The sequence below is a fragment of the Phacochoerus africanus genome, chromosome 11 (assembly GCF_016906955.1).
Source record: "Phacochoerus africanus isolate WHEZ1 chromosome 11, ROS_Pafr_v1, whole genome shotgun sequence".
NCBI classification, from domain to species: domain Eukaryota; kingdom Metazoa; phylum Chordata; class Mammalia; order Artiodactyla; family Suidae; genus Phacochoerus; species Phacochoerus africanus.
This window is the reverse complement of record NC_062554.1, coordinates 1,787,308-1,804,812: the sequence shown is the minus strand read 5'-3', so window position 1 is coordinate 1,804,812 and position 17,505 is coordinate 1,787,308. Positions and strand designations below refer to the sequence as shown.

At 39.0% G+C, this 17,505-nt stretch overlaps 1 protein-coding gene across 2 annotated transcripts; it reads left to right on the top strand.

Moving 5' to 3' along the window:
- The first annotated feature begins 1,220 nt into the window (after positions 1–1,220).
- Positions 1,221–9,642, top strand: LOC125111656 (olfactory receptor 502-like). 2 transcript variants are annotated; one of them, XM_047753678.1, is made up of 2 exons: positions 1,221–1,238; positions 8,716–9,642. In XM_047753678.1, the coding sequence occupies exons 1-2, from the start codon at positions 1,221–1,223 to the stop codon at positions 9,640–9,642; spliced, it is 945 nt and encodes a 314-aa protein (XP_047609634.1). The 2 variants fall into 2 exon arrangements, with proteins under 2 accessions (XP_047609634.1, XP_047609633.1); XM_047753677.1 differs by lacking the exon at positions 1,221–1,238 and having other exon boundaries at positions 8,698–9,642.
- Positions 9,643–17,505: the final 7,863 nt, after the last annotated feature.

The window sequence follows — 17,505 nt, the reverse complement described above, 5'->3', positions numbered from 1 at the left end:
ATATCTATGTAGAATCTAAAAAAGTTGAACTTAGGTGCATGAAAAGTAGAAAAGTGATTGCCAGCAATTAAAGGGTGGGGGAAATGGGATGATGTTGGTCATGGGATACAAACTTTCAGTTATAAGATGACTAAGGTCTAGAAATCTAACACACAACGTGACTAGAGCTAATACGAATGTATTGTATACTTGAAATTTTCTATGAAAGTAGATCTTGAAAGTTCTCATCACAAGAAAAAAGGATAGCTGTAACTAGACTTATCATGGTGGTAATTTTGCAATATATATATGTATTTAGTCATTATGTTATACAGCTGATGCTAATATAATGTTATATGTCAATTATTTCTCAATAAAAGTTGACTACATTAAAAAATAGAACATCTCAATTAAAATACCAAAATTTACACCTTTAGAAACCAAAAAAGAACAAACTAAGTTGAAAACTAGAATAAGGAAGGAAATAAAGAGCAGAAATAAATGAAATAGGGACCAGAAAAACCATAGAAAAGATAAAATATACTAAGAGCTGGATCACTGAAAAGATCAACAAAATTGACCAATTTATTTAGAGTAACTAAGAAAAATCAAGGAGTCAAATAAAATTAGACATGAAAGAGAAGACATTGAAACTAGTATCATAGAAGTACAACGTCACAAGACTACTGTGAATAACGATATGCCAACAAATTGGGTAGCCTGGAAAAATGGATAAACTCCTAGAAACATACAACATAACAAGACCAAACCTGAAGAAACAGAAAATCTGAACACCAATCACAAATAAGAACAGTAATCAAAAACCTCCCAATAAACAAAAACAAGGCCCAGGTGACTTCACTGGTGAGTTATACCAAACATTTAAATAAATCAATGCCAATCCTTCTCATACCAAACATTTAAATAAATCAATGCCGGTCCTTCTCAAACTCTTGCAAAAACTGACAAGGAGAGGATACTCCCAAACTCATTTTATGACACCCACATTACCCTGATGCCATTCAGATGAGAACACTACAGAAAATAAAATTACAAGCCAACTCCTTAATGAACGTAAAAGCAAAAATTCTCAATGAAGTACTAACAGACTTAATTAACAGCACATTAAAATGACCATGTACCACGGTGAAAGTGGCATAGATCTCTGGAATGTAAGGATGGTTCAACATATGCAAATTATACATGTGCTTCATCTTAATAGTAAGAAAGATAAAAATCTTATGACCTTCTCAATAGATGCATCTATGAAATTCAATGGAGTTTCATAATAAAAGTTCTCAACAAATTGGGTATAGGATTGTACTGCAAAATAAAAGGCTGTATGTAGGAAGGCCGCACCTAAAATCATACTCAGGTGAAAGAATGAAAGCTTTTATTCTAAGAATAGGAAAAAGGCAAGGATGCTGACTCTCACTACTCCTTTTTAACATAGTTCTGGAAGTCCTATCCAGAGGAATTAGGGCAAGGTAAAATAAATAAAATAAATAAATAAAAGGCATCCAAATCAGAATAGGAGTAAAACTGTCTCTCTTTCAAGTAGCATGATTTTATATATAGCAAATCCTAAAAACCCACCACAAACTGTTAGAATTAACGAATTCAGTGAAGTTTTAGGGTATAAAATCAACACACGAAAAAAATCAATTGTGTTTCTATACACTAACAATGAACTGCCAAGAAAATACTGTGTTCTGATTTACTATATACACGTATGGTGTATATATAGACATATACATGCACTCACACAAGTTTAAAAATATTTTTAGCAGTTTCTGTCATGGCTCAGTGGAAGCTAATCTGATTAGTATCCATGAGGACACAGATTTAATCCCTGGCATTGCTCAGTGGGTTAACAACACAAAGTTGCCATGAGCTGTTGTGTAGGTTGCAGGCATGGCTGGGATCCTGTGTTGCTGTGGTTGTGGCTTGGGCTGGTGGCTACAGCTCCAATTCTACCCCTAGTCTGGGAACCTCCATATGCTGTGGGTGTGGCCATAAAAAGACTATGTGTGTGTGTGTATATGTATATATATACGTATGTATATATGTGTGTGTGTGTATATATATATATATATATATATATAAAAAATATGGGAGTTTTTTAAAAAATATTTTTAAGCTGTATCCTGTTTGTATCAGAAATATGGTGATGCAAGGACATATCAGGTAATCAGACAATATTTAAAAAATTTTGTATACACAGTCATGATTTTATTGGGACTACTTCACATTTTCTACTTTTATTTATCAAAAACATGGATTTTTAAATGTTCAAGGTTCTATTATTTACCATCTGAGGTTTAGGCCATCTGCATGTCTTCCTTTCTTAGACTGTAAATGATGAGATTAAGCAGAGGGGTCAGTACTGTATAAATGATGAGATTAAGCAGAGGGGTACAGTACATCAGCATATACTCACAGAACGCGTCCCTGTCCTGGGGCCTCAAATAGACAAAGCCACAAACCCACAGTGTAGGCGTGCCTCAGTCAGGTGGGAGGAGCGGGTGGAGAAGGCCTTACACCTCCCCTTGGCAGAAGGCACCCTCATAACTATGGACCCAATGAAGACATAAAAAGTCATCACGAAAATAAAGCTGCCCCCCAACACAAAGGGGGAGAGCACAAAAAGACTCGTTTCATGACGGGAAGCGTAAATCAAAACTCAGGCTGACCACAGGCAGGATGTCACAGGAGTGCTCGCTGGTGTGGGAGTCACGGAAAGATGAGCTGGGTGCAGTGATGGCAATGCACAGAGAAACCAGGAACCCAGCCACCCAAGAGGCCATCGTCAGCCCAAAGTTCTTACGGGTCAACAAGGGGGAAATACTTCGAGGACCCTGAATCCACGTATGACAGTGTTATAGATATGTGGGTCCTGAGATTGTGGTCATGAGGCTTCTCAGTTAGGGCGGCTCCTCTGCCTGTGCTGTCTCTTGGCTTTGAATGAGAAAACCTGTGAGTATTGTTTTCCCCAAAATACATATCTGGGATACCTGCTGACGTGGTAAAATATTCAGTTCTCATGATGGTTGGGCATAGTATTTTGCCATTATTTTTGGTTTTCTGTGACTGTATCCTTTGAAACTTTCATCTTCCTGCACCCACCATCCCACTGCCAACTTGCGTCCATCTCAAATGTAGAAGGTGGCTGTAGGAGGAAAGTGCAAGTGTGTGTGGTCAGCCTCTCCAGCAGTTCCTCATATTTCTTTTTTTGTCTTTTTAGGGCTGCATCCACAGCATATGGAAGCTCCCAGGCAAGGGGTCGAATTGGAGCTGTAGCTGCTAGCCTATGCCACAGTCACAGCTATGCCAGATTCAAGCAGCATCTGTGACCTACACCACAGCTCATGGCAATGACGGATCCTTAAGCCATTGAGCAAGGCCAGGGATAGAACCCTCAACCTCATGGTTACTAGTTGGATTCGTTTCCACTGAGCCACTATGGGCACTCCAAGATTTGCTTTAAAGTGATTTATTAAGGAGGTGCTCCCAAGAGAAACTGTTAAGGGAATCAGGGAAGCAGGACAGGGAGAGGGAAGATAACAGATAAGGATATAATTTCAGAAAAAGTCCAGGTTCATCCTGGTGAATATTATTTACATGGTCATCATAGTATAAACATGTATTTAATTTAATCATTTATAATTAGCTTATGGAACTCATAACATTTAATCCTAAGTGGAGAACACGTGTCAAGGTCCACATGCCTGAAAAAAAGAAGCCAATTTTTGGAAGAGGAGTGAAGGTAGACAGCTATCTTTATCTCCACAGAATAGGGTTCTTTTGATATATTCTGTTCTAGGGCAAAACAATTAAATGTGAGATGTATACTACATAACATTTCAAAGTTTAATAAAATGGAAATAAAAATATAATTATGTTGAAGGAGTTAAAGGAGTGGCAGATATATGTGTGTTTGTTCTAATGTGAATGATGGAGGTATGAAGAATGCCAATGGATTGGATATATAAAAATTCTGTATCAATAAAAGAGGTATAAGCTATAAAAATATAAATTTTAAACTCAATGTTATTAAATTCAGCCTAGATTAAGATTAAAGTTAGAACCAGAGAACGTGGATTAATAACTGGACACTTGAAAGATAAAGAAAAAGAAGTTTTATGTATCAGTCTTTGAGACAACAATGAACTGAGCTGGCCATTATGTCTTGTTTATAAATATGAATAAAATGTTGAAATATGTATATATAGTCATTAGTTAAGGTAACTAAAATCCTGGAGTATTTTTTTGGGGACATTATGATTTATATTTATTCTTAACTTTGCAAGCATAAAGTTGAGTGAGTTGCTTATTAGTAATAAAGTCACACATGAAATTCTACTTTATTGTTACATAACTTTGAAACTTGACACCACTATAATATATTCCTTTCTGGCTCTGAGAAAAGATTATTTTTTATCTTTTCAAAAGAATGTGAAATTAAAATTTGTTCCCTTTTGATAGTTAACATTGATTATTCTGTTCTCTCCTTGTTAAAATAAATTCAACAAATAAAATATTTAATGATTCTCTCAGACTTCAAAAAAACAACTAATTTTTCCTATCAATTATGTTCAAATTAAATAAATGGGGAAATAGCAGGAATATGTATAGAAATTCAAATTATTTTTTATTAAAACATATTATTTACAGATACTGAGGAAATTCAATCATGATATAGCCTCAAAAGTGGTTCTCTGCAGGGAGCTGTATGTTGGATATTTAAAGGAAGAGGGAATGGACCACTGCTTTCTCTTTGAACCATTTTAACGAAGACATGTAATTCTTTGATAGCATTAAAACAAATGTATTAAATTACTGTTTTAAATCACTCACTCTGGCTGCTATGTGGAAGGCCGATTATGCATATAGGAAAATCAATTAGGACAGCTATTGCAGTGTTGAGCTGGAGACAAGTGGACGCATTTGATAGGAATTCATGGGGTAAGACCCACCTGTGTTAGTCGTTGGGGAGCACATATGGGGAAATCGAGATCCCGAGTACTGGCAGAGTGCTCAGGACCAGGAATTAGGTTTAGCCAGTTTTAGGGATTTTGGCAGGGTGTTGAGGGTGGGGACTAGCTGGGAAACGTGGGTCTTCATGAGGCACTGAAATCTTCAAACTGACTAGGAGACAGTAGTGGTAAAGAATATGTATTCTTTATAGAGCGTCGTGTCATCTGTAAATGGGACAGTTTTTCTTCTTCCTTTCCAGTTTATATTCCTTTCATTTTTTTTCTTGTCTGATTGATGTGGCAGGGACTTCCAATACTATGTTTAACAGAAGTGTTGAGATAGGCATCCTTGTCTTGCTCCTTAGAGGAAATGCTGTCAGCTTTTCTCCACTGAGTATGAGGAGAGCAGTGGCCGGGTGGTAGATGTCCTTTATTATAGTGAGGTATGTTCCTTCTATACCTACTTTGTTGAGTGTTTTTATCCTCAGTGAATTTTGTGAAAAACAACTTATGCATCTGTGAGCTGATCATGGGATTTTTTATTCTGCAACTTGTTAGTGTGGTGTATCACACCGAATGATTTGTGTACATTGAACCATCCTTGCATCCCTGAGATGAATCCCATTTGATCATCATGTGTGATCCTTTTAATGTGGAGTCCACATTCTAGCATTCAGTTGGGCCTGAATTTAAACTTGGATATAATTTAAACAGTTGAGTACATTTGGACAAGTATCTTAAACTAAGCCTCGATTCTCTCTTCTGTCCCAAATTAGGATAATGGGAATACTTAGCTCACCAACGTATGGTGAGGGTTAAGTGAGAAATGAAGTTCAGTGCTTAGCAAAGAGTAAAGTCAGAAGAAAACTTGGTTAGTAGCACATCCGTCAAAGCATATGCATTTCAGGAGGGTGAGGCAAGACTTTCTGAAACTGGGATTAGCAAGAATATTTAGACTGAGCCTTCATGTTGAAAATAGCTATTTCTGCCATCATCCTTCTAGGCAAAGAAGCAATTAACTACTAGACTTTCCTTTGAGGCCCGTAGACTGCCTGATCTGGAAGTCATTCAAACCTCTTTTTCCTTCATTGTTCTCAAGCTATAACTTTTCTTTTCTGGCTGGACCTGCAGTATGTGGAAGTTCCCAGGCCAAGGATCAAATCCATGCCAAGGCAGTGACCCAGGCTGTGGCAGTGACAGTGCCAGATCCTTAACTCACTGACCCACAAGGGAACGTGCCCTATCGACAACCATCAAGATTTTCATCTTACATCTTTGGCTGGAAAAAAATATATACATCCTAAGTTACTGTTATTTAAAATTCAACTTTACATGGCATTCTGCTCCATGTTCCCCAAGACACCTAATGAACTCCCTTACATATATCACTATAGAACACACAAATGAATGCACACTGAATAAATGAAGCTAAAGTTACTATATTTTTGGGCTGCACACACAGCATGAGGACATTCCTGGCCAGCGACTGAATCTGCACCAGAGCAGCTACCCAAGTCACAGCATTGACAGTGCCGAATCCTCAACCTACTGGACCACCAGGAACTACAGAAATTAAGGTTACTACTTAACATTTGATGCTTAGTATGCCTTAGCCTGAAATAGCAAAGTCAACTTAGAATCAATATTTAGGTATGAGATAATTTGTCATTTTACTCTCAATAACGACCAATGGAAAGTTCATGGAAATCTAGACACAAAGGAAAAAGTTGACTCCTTCAGAACTGACAGAACCTTAAACAGCTGTTTTTGTTTGAAGTGAGCTGCTCGGTACTCACTTGAGAACGGGATCGTGATCCCTGGAGCTTTGGGATTCACGTTTGAATCTCTAACGTCTTCAGAGGCTTATCCCCAAAGGCAAACAACAATAAAAGAGGGCATGGCTGCTGTATAAGAATAATGACTTTGAGTTTATTGCCATAACATGAAGCACTTCTTATTTCAAGAGGTAAGGTTTTGCCTTTGTGCGTTAGTCTGTCCTGCCGATGTTCCTTTACCATCGGAAAACATTTTACTGTGAAGGTGCATCTGTGTTCACAAGCTGGGGCAGATGCAGTCCAGCAGTCAGCTCTCAAATAACCTCGGCTGAACTAACCTAAGTTTCTACAGTCTGTCTAGTGTGCATAAACAAGCATAATTCGCGAGACTAGGATTCCTCCTTTTTCCACCCCAAATGTCAGAAACTCACATGCTCTTTCAACACCGTTTACACTTGGCCCTTGGCCATTACACTCATAGATTCTCTAGCTTCGAGATGTGTTGGAGACTTACTGTTCGTACCTATCCGTGGATAGACTTCCTTTGTTTATTTATTATTCTTGGAGGCTTTAACTCATAGGCAACCAGAGACTTTGGACAAAGTGAAGGAAATGAATCCAGAAAACATGGAGAGGAGGTTAAACCTGGCCACTCACTGGGTGAACCTGGGTAAACGCCTTAACTTTTCAGACTGGATCTGAATTCAGCTGTATATCATGTTGAAACCAATATTATTTTATCCTATAATACTCCAATGAGAAAACACTGTTACATTAGGAAATGATTTGCTTGCATAAATGTACTTTATTATCTCCTAGTTATTAATCCTATAATGTTTTGCATTGTAGTTAGATTGATATTTCAAACCACTTCATGAAACAATATTTTAATGGCAAACATTATAAATGTGCAATCAATTTACAATAGGTAACCTCATTCATAGCTTTAATTTGGAACTCCTCTCTCTCTCTTCTTTGCCCTATCCAGAAAATGGTACTTCTCCTTTTCAATACATGGCCTTGGTCTATTTTACTCATAGAAACTCTAACCTTCGTGATTAGCCAGGCACTTCTTTTACACATTAGCTGTCAGACAGTAGAAGGGTCACTTGTTATCCATCCATTTTCAAGAGACTTGACGTCATCCTAAATATTGTTTAATTTCACTTAGAGCACAGCTACGTGAGGAATGGACTGGATTCGAACTGCCTGGGGTTCACATGCTGATCCTACTGCTTTCTGTACATAGAAAAAACCTTTTATCTTTTGAAAAAAATTATTTATTTTTTAAATGGTTTCTAATGATTTTTATTTTTTTCCCGTATAGCTGGTTTACACGGTTCTGTCAATTTTCTACTGTACAGCATGGTGACCCAGTCACACGTACATGTACACATTCCTTTTTCTCACATTACCACGCTGAATCATACGTGACCAGACATAGTTTCCAGTGTCACACAAAAACCTTTTAATATTATTTCATGGAAATTAAAAGTAGGACTAAGCATTTATAATTCTTATCCTTGTGTCCATCATTTAATAAGCATTTAGTAAATATTGGCTATTACTTGAGTCCCCATAGCATAATCTTTATATATTTTAATATTTTTGCTATATTGATCATTCCTTTTTCTAGTCTCATAAGCCCTAATTATATACATCTTTAGCTTTGAAGTCACATTAAGTACAATTTTAAATACATAATATTTAAACCTATACAGTATTTGAAGCAGGTTTTCTAGAGTTTTCCCTAAGAATAATTTTCTTGAATATAGAAGACACATCCTGTATACATACAAAATCTGGAATCTGCAGTAAAACAATTCCAAACTTAGTTTGGTAATTTATGTGCTTATAGTAACTTCTATATGTGATAGGGAAAATAGTGAAAATGGAATCATTGAACCACAACTTCTCTAATGCAGTGTTTCATCACAGGTTCATTTTGGCAGCAGCTGCGTCATCTCATGGGTTCCCTGGGAGAGGGGAACCACACTGCAGGGACAGAGTTCATTTCATTGGGCTTAACAAATGCCCCAGCCCTGCAAACCATCCTCTTCGTGATCATCCTGTGTATCTACCTGGTGACCACATGTGGCAATCTCAGCACAATCATTCTTATCAGACTCTCTCCTCAGCTCCGTCATCCCATGTATTTTTTCCTGAGCCACTTGGCCTTGGCTGACATGGGCTGCTCATCTTCCGTCACACCCAGTATGCTTGTAAACTTCCTGGTGGAGAGAAATACCATCTCCTATCCTGGATGTGCCACCCAGCTGGGTTCAGGTGCTTTCTTTGGGGCGACAGAGTGTTTCCTTCTGGCTGCCATGGCATATGACCGCTTTGTGGCCATCTGCAACCCACTGCTCTATTCCACAAAGATGTCCACACAAGTCTGTGTTCAGTTACTCCTCGTGTCTTACATGGGTGGTTTTCTCAATGCTTTCTCCTTTACGATTTCCTTCTATTCTTTACTCTTCTGTGGACCAAATCGAGTCAATCACTTTTTCTGTGATTTTGCCCCCTTGCTGGAACTCTCCTGCTCTGATGTCACTATTCCTGCAGTTGTCCCCTCATTTATAGCTGGCTCCATCATTGTGGTCACAGTGGTTGTCATAGCCACTTCCTACATCTACATCCTCATCACCATCCTGAAGATGCCCTCCACTGAAGGAAGACACAAGGCCTTCTCCACCTGCACCTCCCACCTCACCGCGGTCACTCTGTACTATGGGACCATCATGTTCATTTACACGATGCCCACGTCCAGCTACTCCACTGACCAGAACAAGGTGGTGTCTGTGTTCTACATGGTGGTGGTCCCCATGCTGAACCCCCTCATCTACAGCCTCCGGAACAAGGAGGTTAAGGGGGCTCTGAAGAGACAGCTTGGCAGAAAAACATTTTCTTAGTGAACCCTATTATTTTGTAGGAATTGGCATAATAAAATACCAGAAATAGCATAATAAAAAATTGGAGAGCTGTGATGTGCGTATATTGGTCCATATGTAATTAACCTGTATGGAGCTGTTTGGTAATGGTGGGGGGTGAGTTTTCTGATATCAAAGTGTAAATCAGAGGGCAATAGTGAGTTTCCTTTAATAGAGTAAAATTGAAGTTATCATAATAAACACAAATTTGTTCACATGAAAACATGCTTTGATCTGCTGAAGATTCTTTCGAATGTGTATTCATAGCTTTCCAAAAGGTGTTCTAGCCGTAAGTTAAGGGCTTTGGGCCTCCACATCTTTAAGACTATATCCATTTTTAACAGTGGCTTACTCTGAAATCAGCATGATAATTACGGTGATAACTGTCTCAGTTATCATCTGTGGGGCACTGAAGTGGAACTAGACAGTAAATGTATGGAGGTGTTCTTGCAGGAGGGTTATCTACCAGAAATGTGGTTTGTGGACCCGTAAGTTCTAGCCTGTGTTCTTTATTTCTAGCGCCAGTCTACTTATAAATAACCCATAAAAGAACAGGATGAGAGGCCCTTGAGCAAACCACCTGTGAATTTTTCTGTCAGGTCAAAACAGGTGCCCTCTCGTTGGAAATAAACAGGTTTCTCAAATTCCTAGGGAGTAAATCAACAATCTGACTTGTTCCTGGTTAGATGCACAGTCTATAAGGAAGCTGGAGGGAACTAGGTGTGTTTCCTCTGTTTAACAGGTAAGTTTAACTTACCTATATATACCGATAATACCAATATTTACTTCTATTTCCCTGTCCTCTACTTAGTGCTTTCAACTGAAATATTTTTGTCTGTTGAGTCTCAAGCACAAATAGTCTAAAACTAAAATAATTATACCCTTCCAGTCACAACTTGCTCCCTTCCAATGCTCCATATCCCAATAAGAGTCACCATCATTCATCCAATATATTGAATCAGAAGCCTGATGGTGAGCTATAACTTTTTTTCTTCTTTGGTCTATTTTTTCTTTTCTTTTTTCTAATTTAAATTACAGTTCCTTTTTAAGTTCTGTCAATTTCTGCTGTAAAGTGATCCAGCAATAGGCACATTCTTTTCTCACATTATCCTCCACCCACCACGAGTGATTAGACATGGTTCCCGGTGCTATACAGGAGGATCCCATTGCTTTTCCACTCCAGATGCTAGAGCTTGCATCCGCTGACCCCCAATTCCCATTCCAACCCACTTCCTCCCCGTCCCCCTGGCAACCACAAGTGCGTTCTCCATATCCATAAGTTTGTTTCTTTTCTGTAGATATCTTCATTTGTGTCATATATAAGATTCCAGATATGTGGCATCATATGGTATACCTCTTTCCCTTTTTGACATACTCACTTAGTGTGAGGATCTCTGGTTCCATCCATGTTGCTGCAAATGGCATAAGTTTGTTTTTATGGCTGAGTAGTATTCCACTGGGTATATGTATGCATCTTTAATGCATTCATTTGTCGATGGACATTTAGGTTTTTTCAATGTCTTGGCTATTGTGAATAGTGCTGCAATGAACATACATGTATCTTTTTCATTGAATGCTTGTCCAGATATATGCGCAGAAATGGGATGGCCGTATCACCTGGTAGTTCTATATTTAGCTTTCTGAGGTACCCATACTGTTTCCCATAGTGGTTGTGCCAGTTTACACCAGCAGTGTAGGAGGGTTCCCTTTTCTCCACACCCTCTCCAGCATTTTTTTTCATAGACTTACTAATTTTGACCCGTGTAAATTGGTAACTCATTGTAGTTTTGATTTGCGTTTCTTTAATAATTAGCATGAAGTTGAGCATTTATTCACATGCCTGTTGGCCACCTATGTCTTCTTTGGAGAAATGTCTATTAAGGTCTTTTGCCTTTTTTTCTTGCTCTTGAGTTGTATGAATTATTTATATATTTTGGAGATTAATTGTCTGTTGCTTTGTATGGAAGTATTTTCTCCCATTCCATAGGTTGTGTTTTTTTTTTGGGGGGGGGGTTCCTATGCTGTGAAAAACTTGTCAGTTGGATCAGGTCCCACAGATTTATTTTTGTTTTTGTTTCTATTGTTTGGGAGACTGACCTAAGAAAACATCTGTACGGTTGATGTCAGAGAATGTTTTACCTATGTTCTCTTCTAGGAGTTTGATGGAGTCTTGTCTTATGTTTAAGTCTTTAAGCCAGTTTTAGTTTATTTTTGTGCATGGCATGAGGGTGTGTTCCAGTTCATTGATGTACATGCAGCTGTCCAGTTTTTCCCAGCACCACTTTCTAAAGAGACTTTTTTCCCATTTTATATTCTCGCCTCCTTTGTTGAAGATTAACTGACCGTAGGGGTCTGGGGTTATTTCTGGGTCCTCCATTCTGTTCCATTGGTCTGTCTGTATGTTTTTGTACCAGTACCACACTGTCTTGATTGCTGTAGCTTTGTAATGTTGTTTGAAGTCTGAGGAAATTATGCCTCCTGCTTGGTTTTTGTTCTTCAGGTTTGATTTGGCAATTCTGGGTCTTTTATAGTTCCGTAAATTTTTGGATTGTTTGTTTCAGTTCTGAGAACAGTGTCATGAGTAATTTGACAGTGATTGCTTTGAATCTGTAGATTGCTTTGGGTAATATGGCCATTTTCACAGTATTAATTCTTCCAGTGCAGGAGTATGGTATATCTTTCCATTTCTTTGAATACTCTTTAATTTCCTTGATTAATGTTTTGTAGTTGTCAGCATATAGGTCTTTCACCTCCTTGGTCAGGTTTATCCCTAGGTATTTACTTTTTGGGGTGTAATTTTAAAAGTGAGTGTATTTTTATATTCCTTTTCTAATATTTCATTGTCAGCATACAGAAATGCAACCATTTTCTGAATGTTAATAAAGTATCCTGCTATTTTGCTGTATTCATTGATCTGTTTGAGTAGTTTTTGGGTTGTGTTCTTAGGGTTTTCTATATAAATTATCACATCATCTTCATAGAGTGACAATTTTACCTCTTCTCTTCCAATTTGGGTACTTTTATTTCTTTTGTTTGTCTGATTGCTGTGGTTAGAACTTCCAATACTATGTTGAATAAAAGTGGTGAGAGTGGACGTCCCTGTCTTGTTCCAGATTTTCGTGGGATGGCTTTCAGCTTTTCTCCATTGAGTATTATAATGGCTGTGGGTTTGTCATAAGTGGCTTTCATTATGTTGACACCTGTTGCCTCTACCCCCACTTTGGTAAGGTTTTTTTTTTTTTGTTATGAATGGGTGCTGGGCTTTGACACATGCTTCTTCTACGTCTGTTGAGATGATCATGTGGGTTTTGACTTTTCTTTTGTTGATGTGGTGTGTGATGCTGATGGATTTGCCTGTGTTGAACCATCCTTATGAACTTGGGATGAATCCAGCTTGGCTGTGGTGTATGATCTTTTCTAAATGTTGCTGGATTTGGTTGAGAATTTTTCATGAAAATCACCAAAGATATTGGGCTATAATTTTCTAAAATTTTGTTGAAAAATATTGTGTTTATATTCATCAAAGATACTGGTCTATAATTTTCTTTTTTGGTAGTATCTTTGTCTGTTTTAGGGTGATAGTGGCTTCATAGAATATCTTTGGGAGTGTTCCTTCTTAGTCAAGCTTTTGGAAAATTTCAAGAAGTTTGATATAAGTTCTTTATACGTTTAGTAAAATTTGCCTCTGAAGTCATCTGGTCCTGGACATTTTTGCAGGGAATTTTTTTTGTTTACATATCCAATTTTATTTCTAGTGCTTGGTCTGTTCAATTGATCTTTTTCTTCTTTTTAATTTTAATTTATTCAATTATATGTTATTTAAAATGTTCTGTCAGTATCTGCTGTACAGCTAAGTGACCAAGTCTGTCATATGTGTATATGTGTGTGTGTGTACATATATGTATATATAACATATATGTATATCCGGATATGAATATTCTTCTTTTCACGTTGTCCTCCGTCCTGCTCCATCGCAATGACTAGATATAGTCCCCATGCTACACAACGGGGTCTCATTTTCACCCACTCTAAGTGCAGGTGACCTGTTTCTTCTTGATTCAGTTTTGGCTGGTGGTATGTCTCCAGAAAGTTGTCCATTTCGTCCAGGCTACCAAATTTGTTGGCACATAATTGTTCATAGTATTCTCCTTTTTTTTTTTTGGTAATTTCTGCAGTATCCATTGAGATTTCTCTTTTTCATTTCTTATTTTGTTTGTCTGAGTTCTTTTTTCTCCTCTTTTTGGTGAGGCTGTCTAGAAAATTTGTCAAATTTGTTTACCCGTTCAGCTCTTGGTTTTATTGATTTTTTTCCTCTTGTTTTTTGAATCCCTATTATTGATTTCCTCTCTGATCTTTATGATTCCCTTCCTTCTGCGACTGTAGATTTTGTTGGTTCTTGTTCTAATTTTTTAGGTTGGGCTGTCAGTTTGAGATTTTTCTTCATTTTGAGGAAGGCCTGTGCTGCTATGGACTTCCCTCTAAGCACTGCTTTTGTAGTCTCCCAAGATTTTGGATAGTTGTGTTTTCATTGTCATTTGTCTCAAGCTATTTTTTAATTTTCCTTTTGATTTCTTGGTGGACCCATTGGTTTTTAGAAGCATGTTGCTTAGTCTCCATGCAGTCAGTTCTTTTTCATTTCTTCTCCTGTGGTTGATGATGTACTTCTCTTTTTCCCTTCACACACATATATTCAATCACCAAGTCTTACACGTTTTTAGTTCAAGATTGTTCGCCTATTTATCTTCATTTTCGTGGTCAGCAGGTCTGTCTCTAGCATCCAGTTTGTACACTTATTTATCTTGGCATAGCTAATTTTAGGTGTCAGCTGGGCTATGCTATGGTAACCAGTTCTTTGGCCAAAGACCAGTCTAAATATTGCCACGAGGGTATTTTTTATATAGATGAACATCTGTAACAGTAGTCTTGAGTGAAATGGATTACCCTCCATAATGCAGACGTCCCTTGTTCAATCAGTTGGAAGCCTTACGAGATAAAAAAAACCTTGTGTCTTCTGAATAAGAGGGATTCTGCCTGGAGGCTACCTTTGGCCTCAAGAGTAGGACATTAACTCTTACTGGAATTTCCAACATGTTAAACTGCCTGTTGATGTTGGAATTGACCATTCCCACATTTGCATGAGCCAATAAATCTTTTGTATCTTTCTGCCTATCGATCAATCTAACATCTATCTACCTGTCTATGTATCTAAGTATCTGTCTATAATGTATTATTTATCTAACTATCTATCATCTATCGTGTGTCTGTTAAATGTAAATACTCTTAACGTGGATTACAGAATCTTGAAGGTGGCCTCTGTTTTATTTTTCTCTCTCACTACTCTTCCTTCATTCCTCAAATACCCATGCTGTAGAAATCAATCATTTCCTCTTTTTAAAATGTCTTTACATTTTGCTGCCTCAGGTTTCTCTCACCCGCAGCACATCTACCTGGAAGCATTTCTTTCCCTTAATGGGTCGACACCTCTTAATGCTTATAGGCAGCAACCTACATTTGTTTCCCATCTTCTTGGCAGCCTTTTGCAGCTTCCAGGCCAAATGAAGTATATGCCTCTTACCCTCCTGCCCCAAAAGAGCCCTGAATATTTTTTTTTCAGAATTCGTAGGGACTTGCAAATACAGATTCAGTGTTTGTTTTTTCTAAAATGCTGAAAGCTTCACGTAGACATGGCAGTGCCTTTCCCCATTTATCTAATTTCTGCACAATTCTTGAAATACAGCAGCGTAAATGTGTATTTGAAGTGAATAAATGAAAAAAGGAAAATGAACACATGGCTGAATAAAGTTTTTGCTCTGGTGTGGACCATTGACTCTGTTGCCATTTAATCTGTTGAATGTCAGCCTGATTCACGTGACTGAATATTTATGTCCAATCCTGCTATAACTCTGACAGGTTTTTACACAAACGCATGCTCACCACAATTACACTGCTGCTTCGATGTTGTGTAACTCAGACTGGCACCCAGTCCCAGCCTGGTTTAATAAATGTATTGTGGTCCCGGTCTGCTGAATATGGTCTCCCTCAGGTCTTGGCACGGTGGGAGAGTTAGAACATGCAGAGGTCAAGTGTCCGTAAGAGCAGTACCGGCACGTGCACTGTTTAGCCCAGGGGGTGAGGAGATTGTTCACTCTCTTCCAGGTACTGGCCCCAGTGATGTATGAGAAGTGACCCAATTAATCTTCAGAATGACCCCACAGAGTTTTGTTTTCAATGTGTATATTACACAGGATATTACTGATGCACATAAATATTAACTAAAGGCTCAAGTTCATGTCTATCTTCTAATGCCCTGACTTCTTAAGGCATATGCTTTTAAGGCATATTCTGCCACATGTCATTGTAGGCAACTCTCTGTTCAAAGGAAGAATGCAGACTTCCGCATCTGGATATGTCATGCAAACTTGCATTAGACCAAATTTCTGGTACAAAATAAGAAGGTAGGTGAACATTAAGAAATGTTGGAAGGCGTGGCATTCTGGTTCCATTGAGGATGAAGCATTCCTCTCAGGAATACGGAAAACAACCCTGGATGTAACACAACAAAGAAGCACAGGAAACAGGAAAAAGGACAAAGAAGAGGCAGACTCCTGGGACTTTGGGACCTGAGGAACAAAACAGCAGCAAATCCCTGCATTTTGTTATCACTTCTGTATATTGGTCAGGGTGCTACCACCCAGAACAGCCAAGAGACACAGACAAAAGGAGCTCCAAGAAAAGCCTGGCCCTCTTGGTCAAAGAACTGGGAGAAGAGTGGCCGTAACAGATCAGAAGAACTTTTGGTAATACCCACCCTGCTCTAGACAAACACTGATGGAAAAATCACACTCGTCTCCCTACCCTCAGGTTTCAGTGGGACCAAGAAGGGAAAGGACCCTCCCCGCCCCCCAACACTCTCTGAGTCCCCTGCCAGGGCATTGCCAGAGGGGCACGGGGGAGAAAGGAGCCTCTGCTGCCATTTGGTATCAATGAGGCTTCGTGGGAGGGTGTGAGGTGGGTTAATGGTACTGTTATATCCCACCTCCAAGCCTACTTATAAAGGGGGGCCTATGAGGAGCTGAGCTTCCACCTCCTGCCACCACAAAGCAGTGTCAACTGGCTCTCCAGAGCCCCCTCCCAAGGGACACTAAACTCAATAATGGGCTGAGCTTAGTTAGAGGAGTGGAGGAGTGCAGGTCAGTGTCAACACGTACTAGGGAAAAGACAAGAGAGCCAAGGAGGAGCTCAGAATTCGCCTCACTCTTCTGCAGGGAGGCCGTAGGAGTCAGCGCTCCATTTCTGACAGCTCTGTGGGGAGTGCTCAGCAGGAAGCTGGATGTGCCCCTCAGCTGGTGGTTGCACTGACACCTCGACAGGGGGACTTCTGTCTTTAAAAAGACTGAATGTCATCCAGAGTCTCAGACTATAATACCCTCAATGTCTGTGATACAATCCAAAATCACTGTCCTACCAGATGCCAGCTTTCTGACTGCAGGATATGTCAAGTCCCTGCTTGTCAAAAGCAGTGAATAGCTACAACCTACTGGGCGAGGAACCTCAAGTGTGCCAGCGTGATATTTGACGCTCAGCACAAATGGATCCCTAGGCACTGCTCTTGGCTCAGTTTCTACCATGTCCCTCCACCGACCCTACACTCAAACCAGACAGTAGCACTCTCGTGCTTCAAACACACTTCAGTCCTTCAGGTTGCTGTTCCTTCACAGGTGGTGGTCCCTCTGCCTCAGTTTCCCTTCCTCCCCTTTGCTTCTCTTCACCTTTTACTCATTTTTAGGACCTAGCTTGAATTACTTTGGTTCTTTGCCTCACTTGTCGCCCACATTTTCTGGAGTC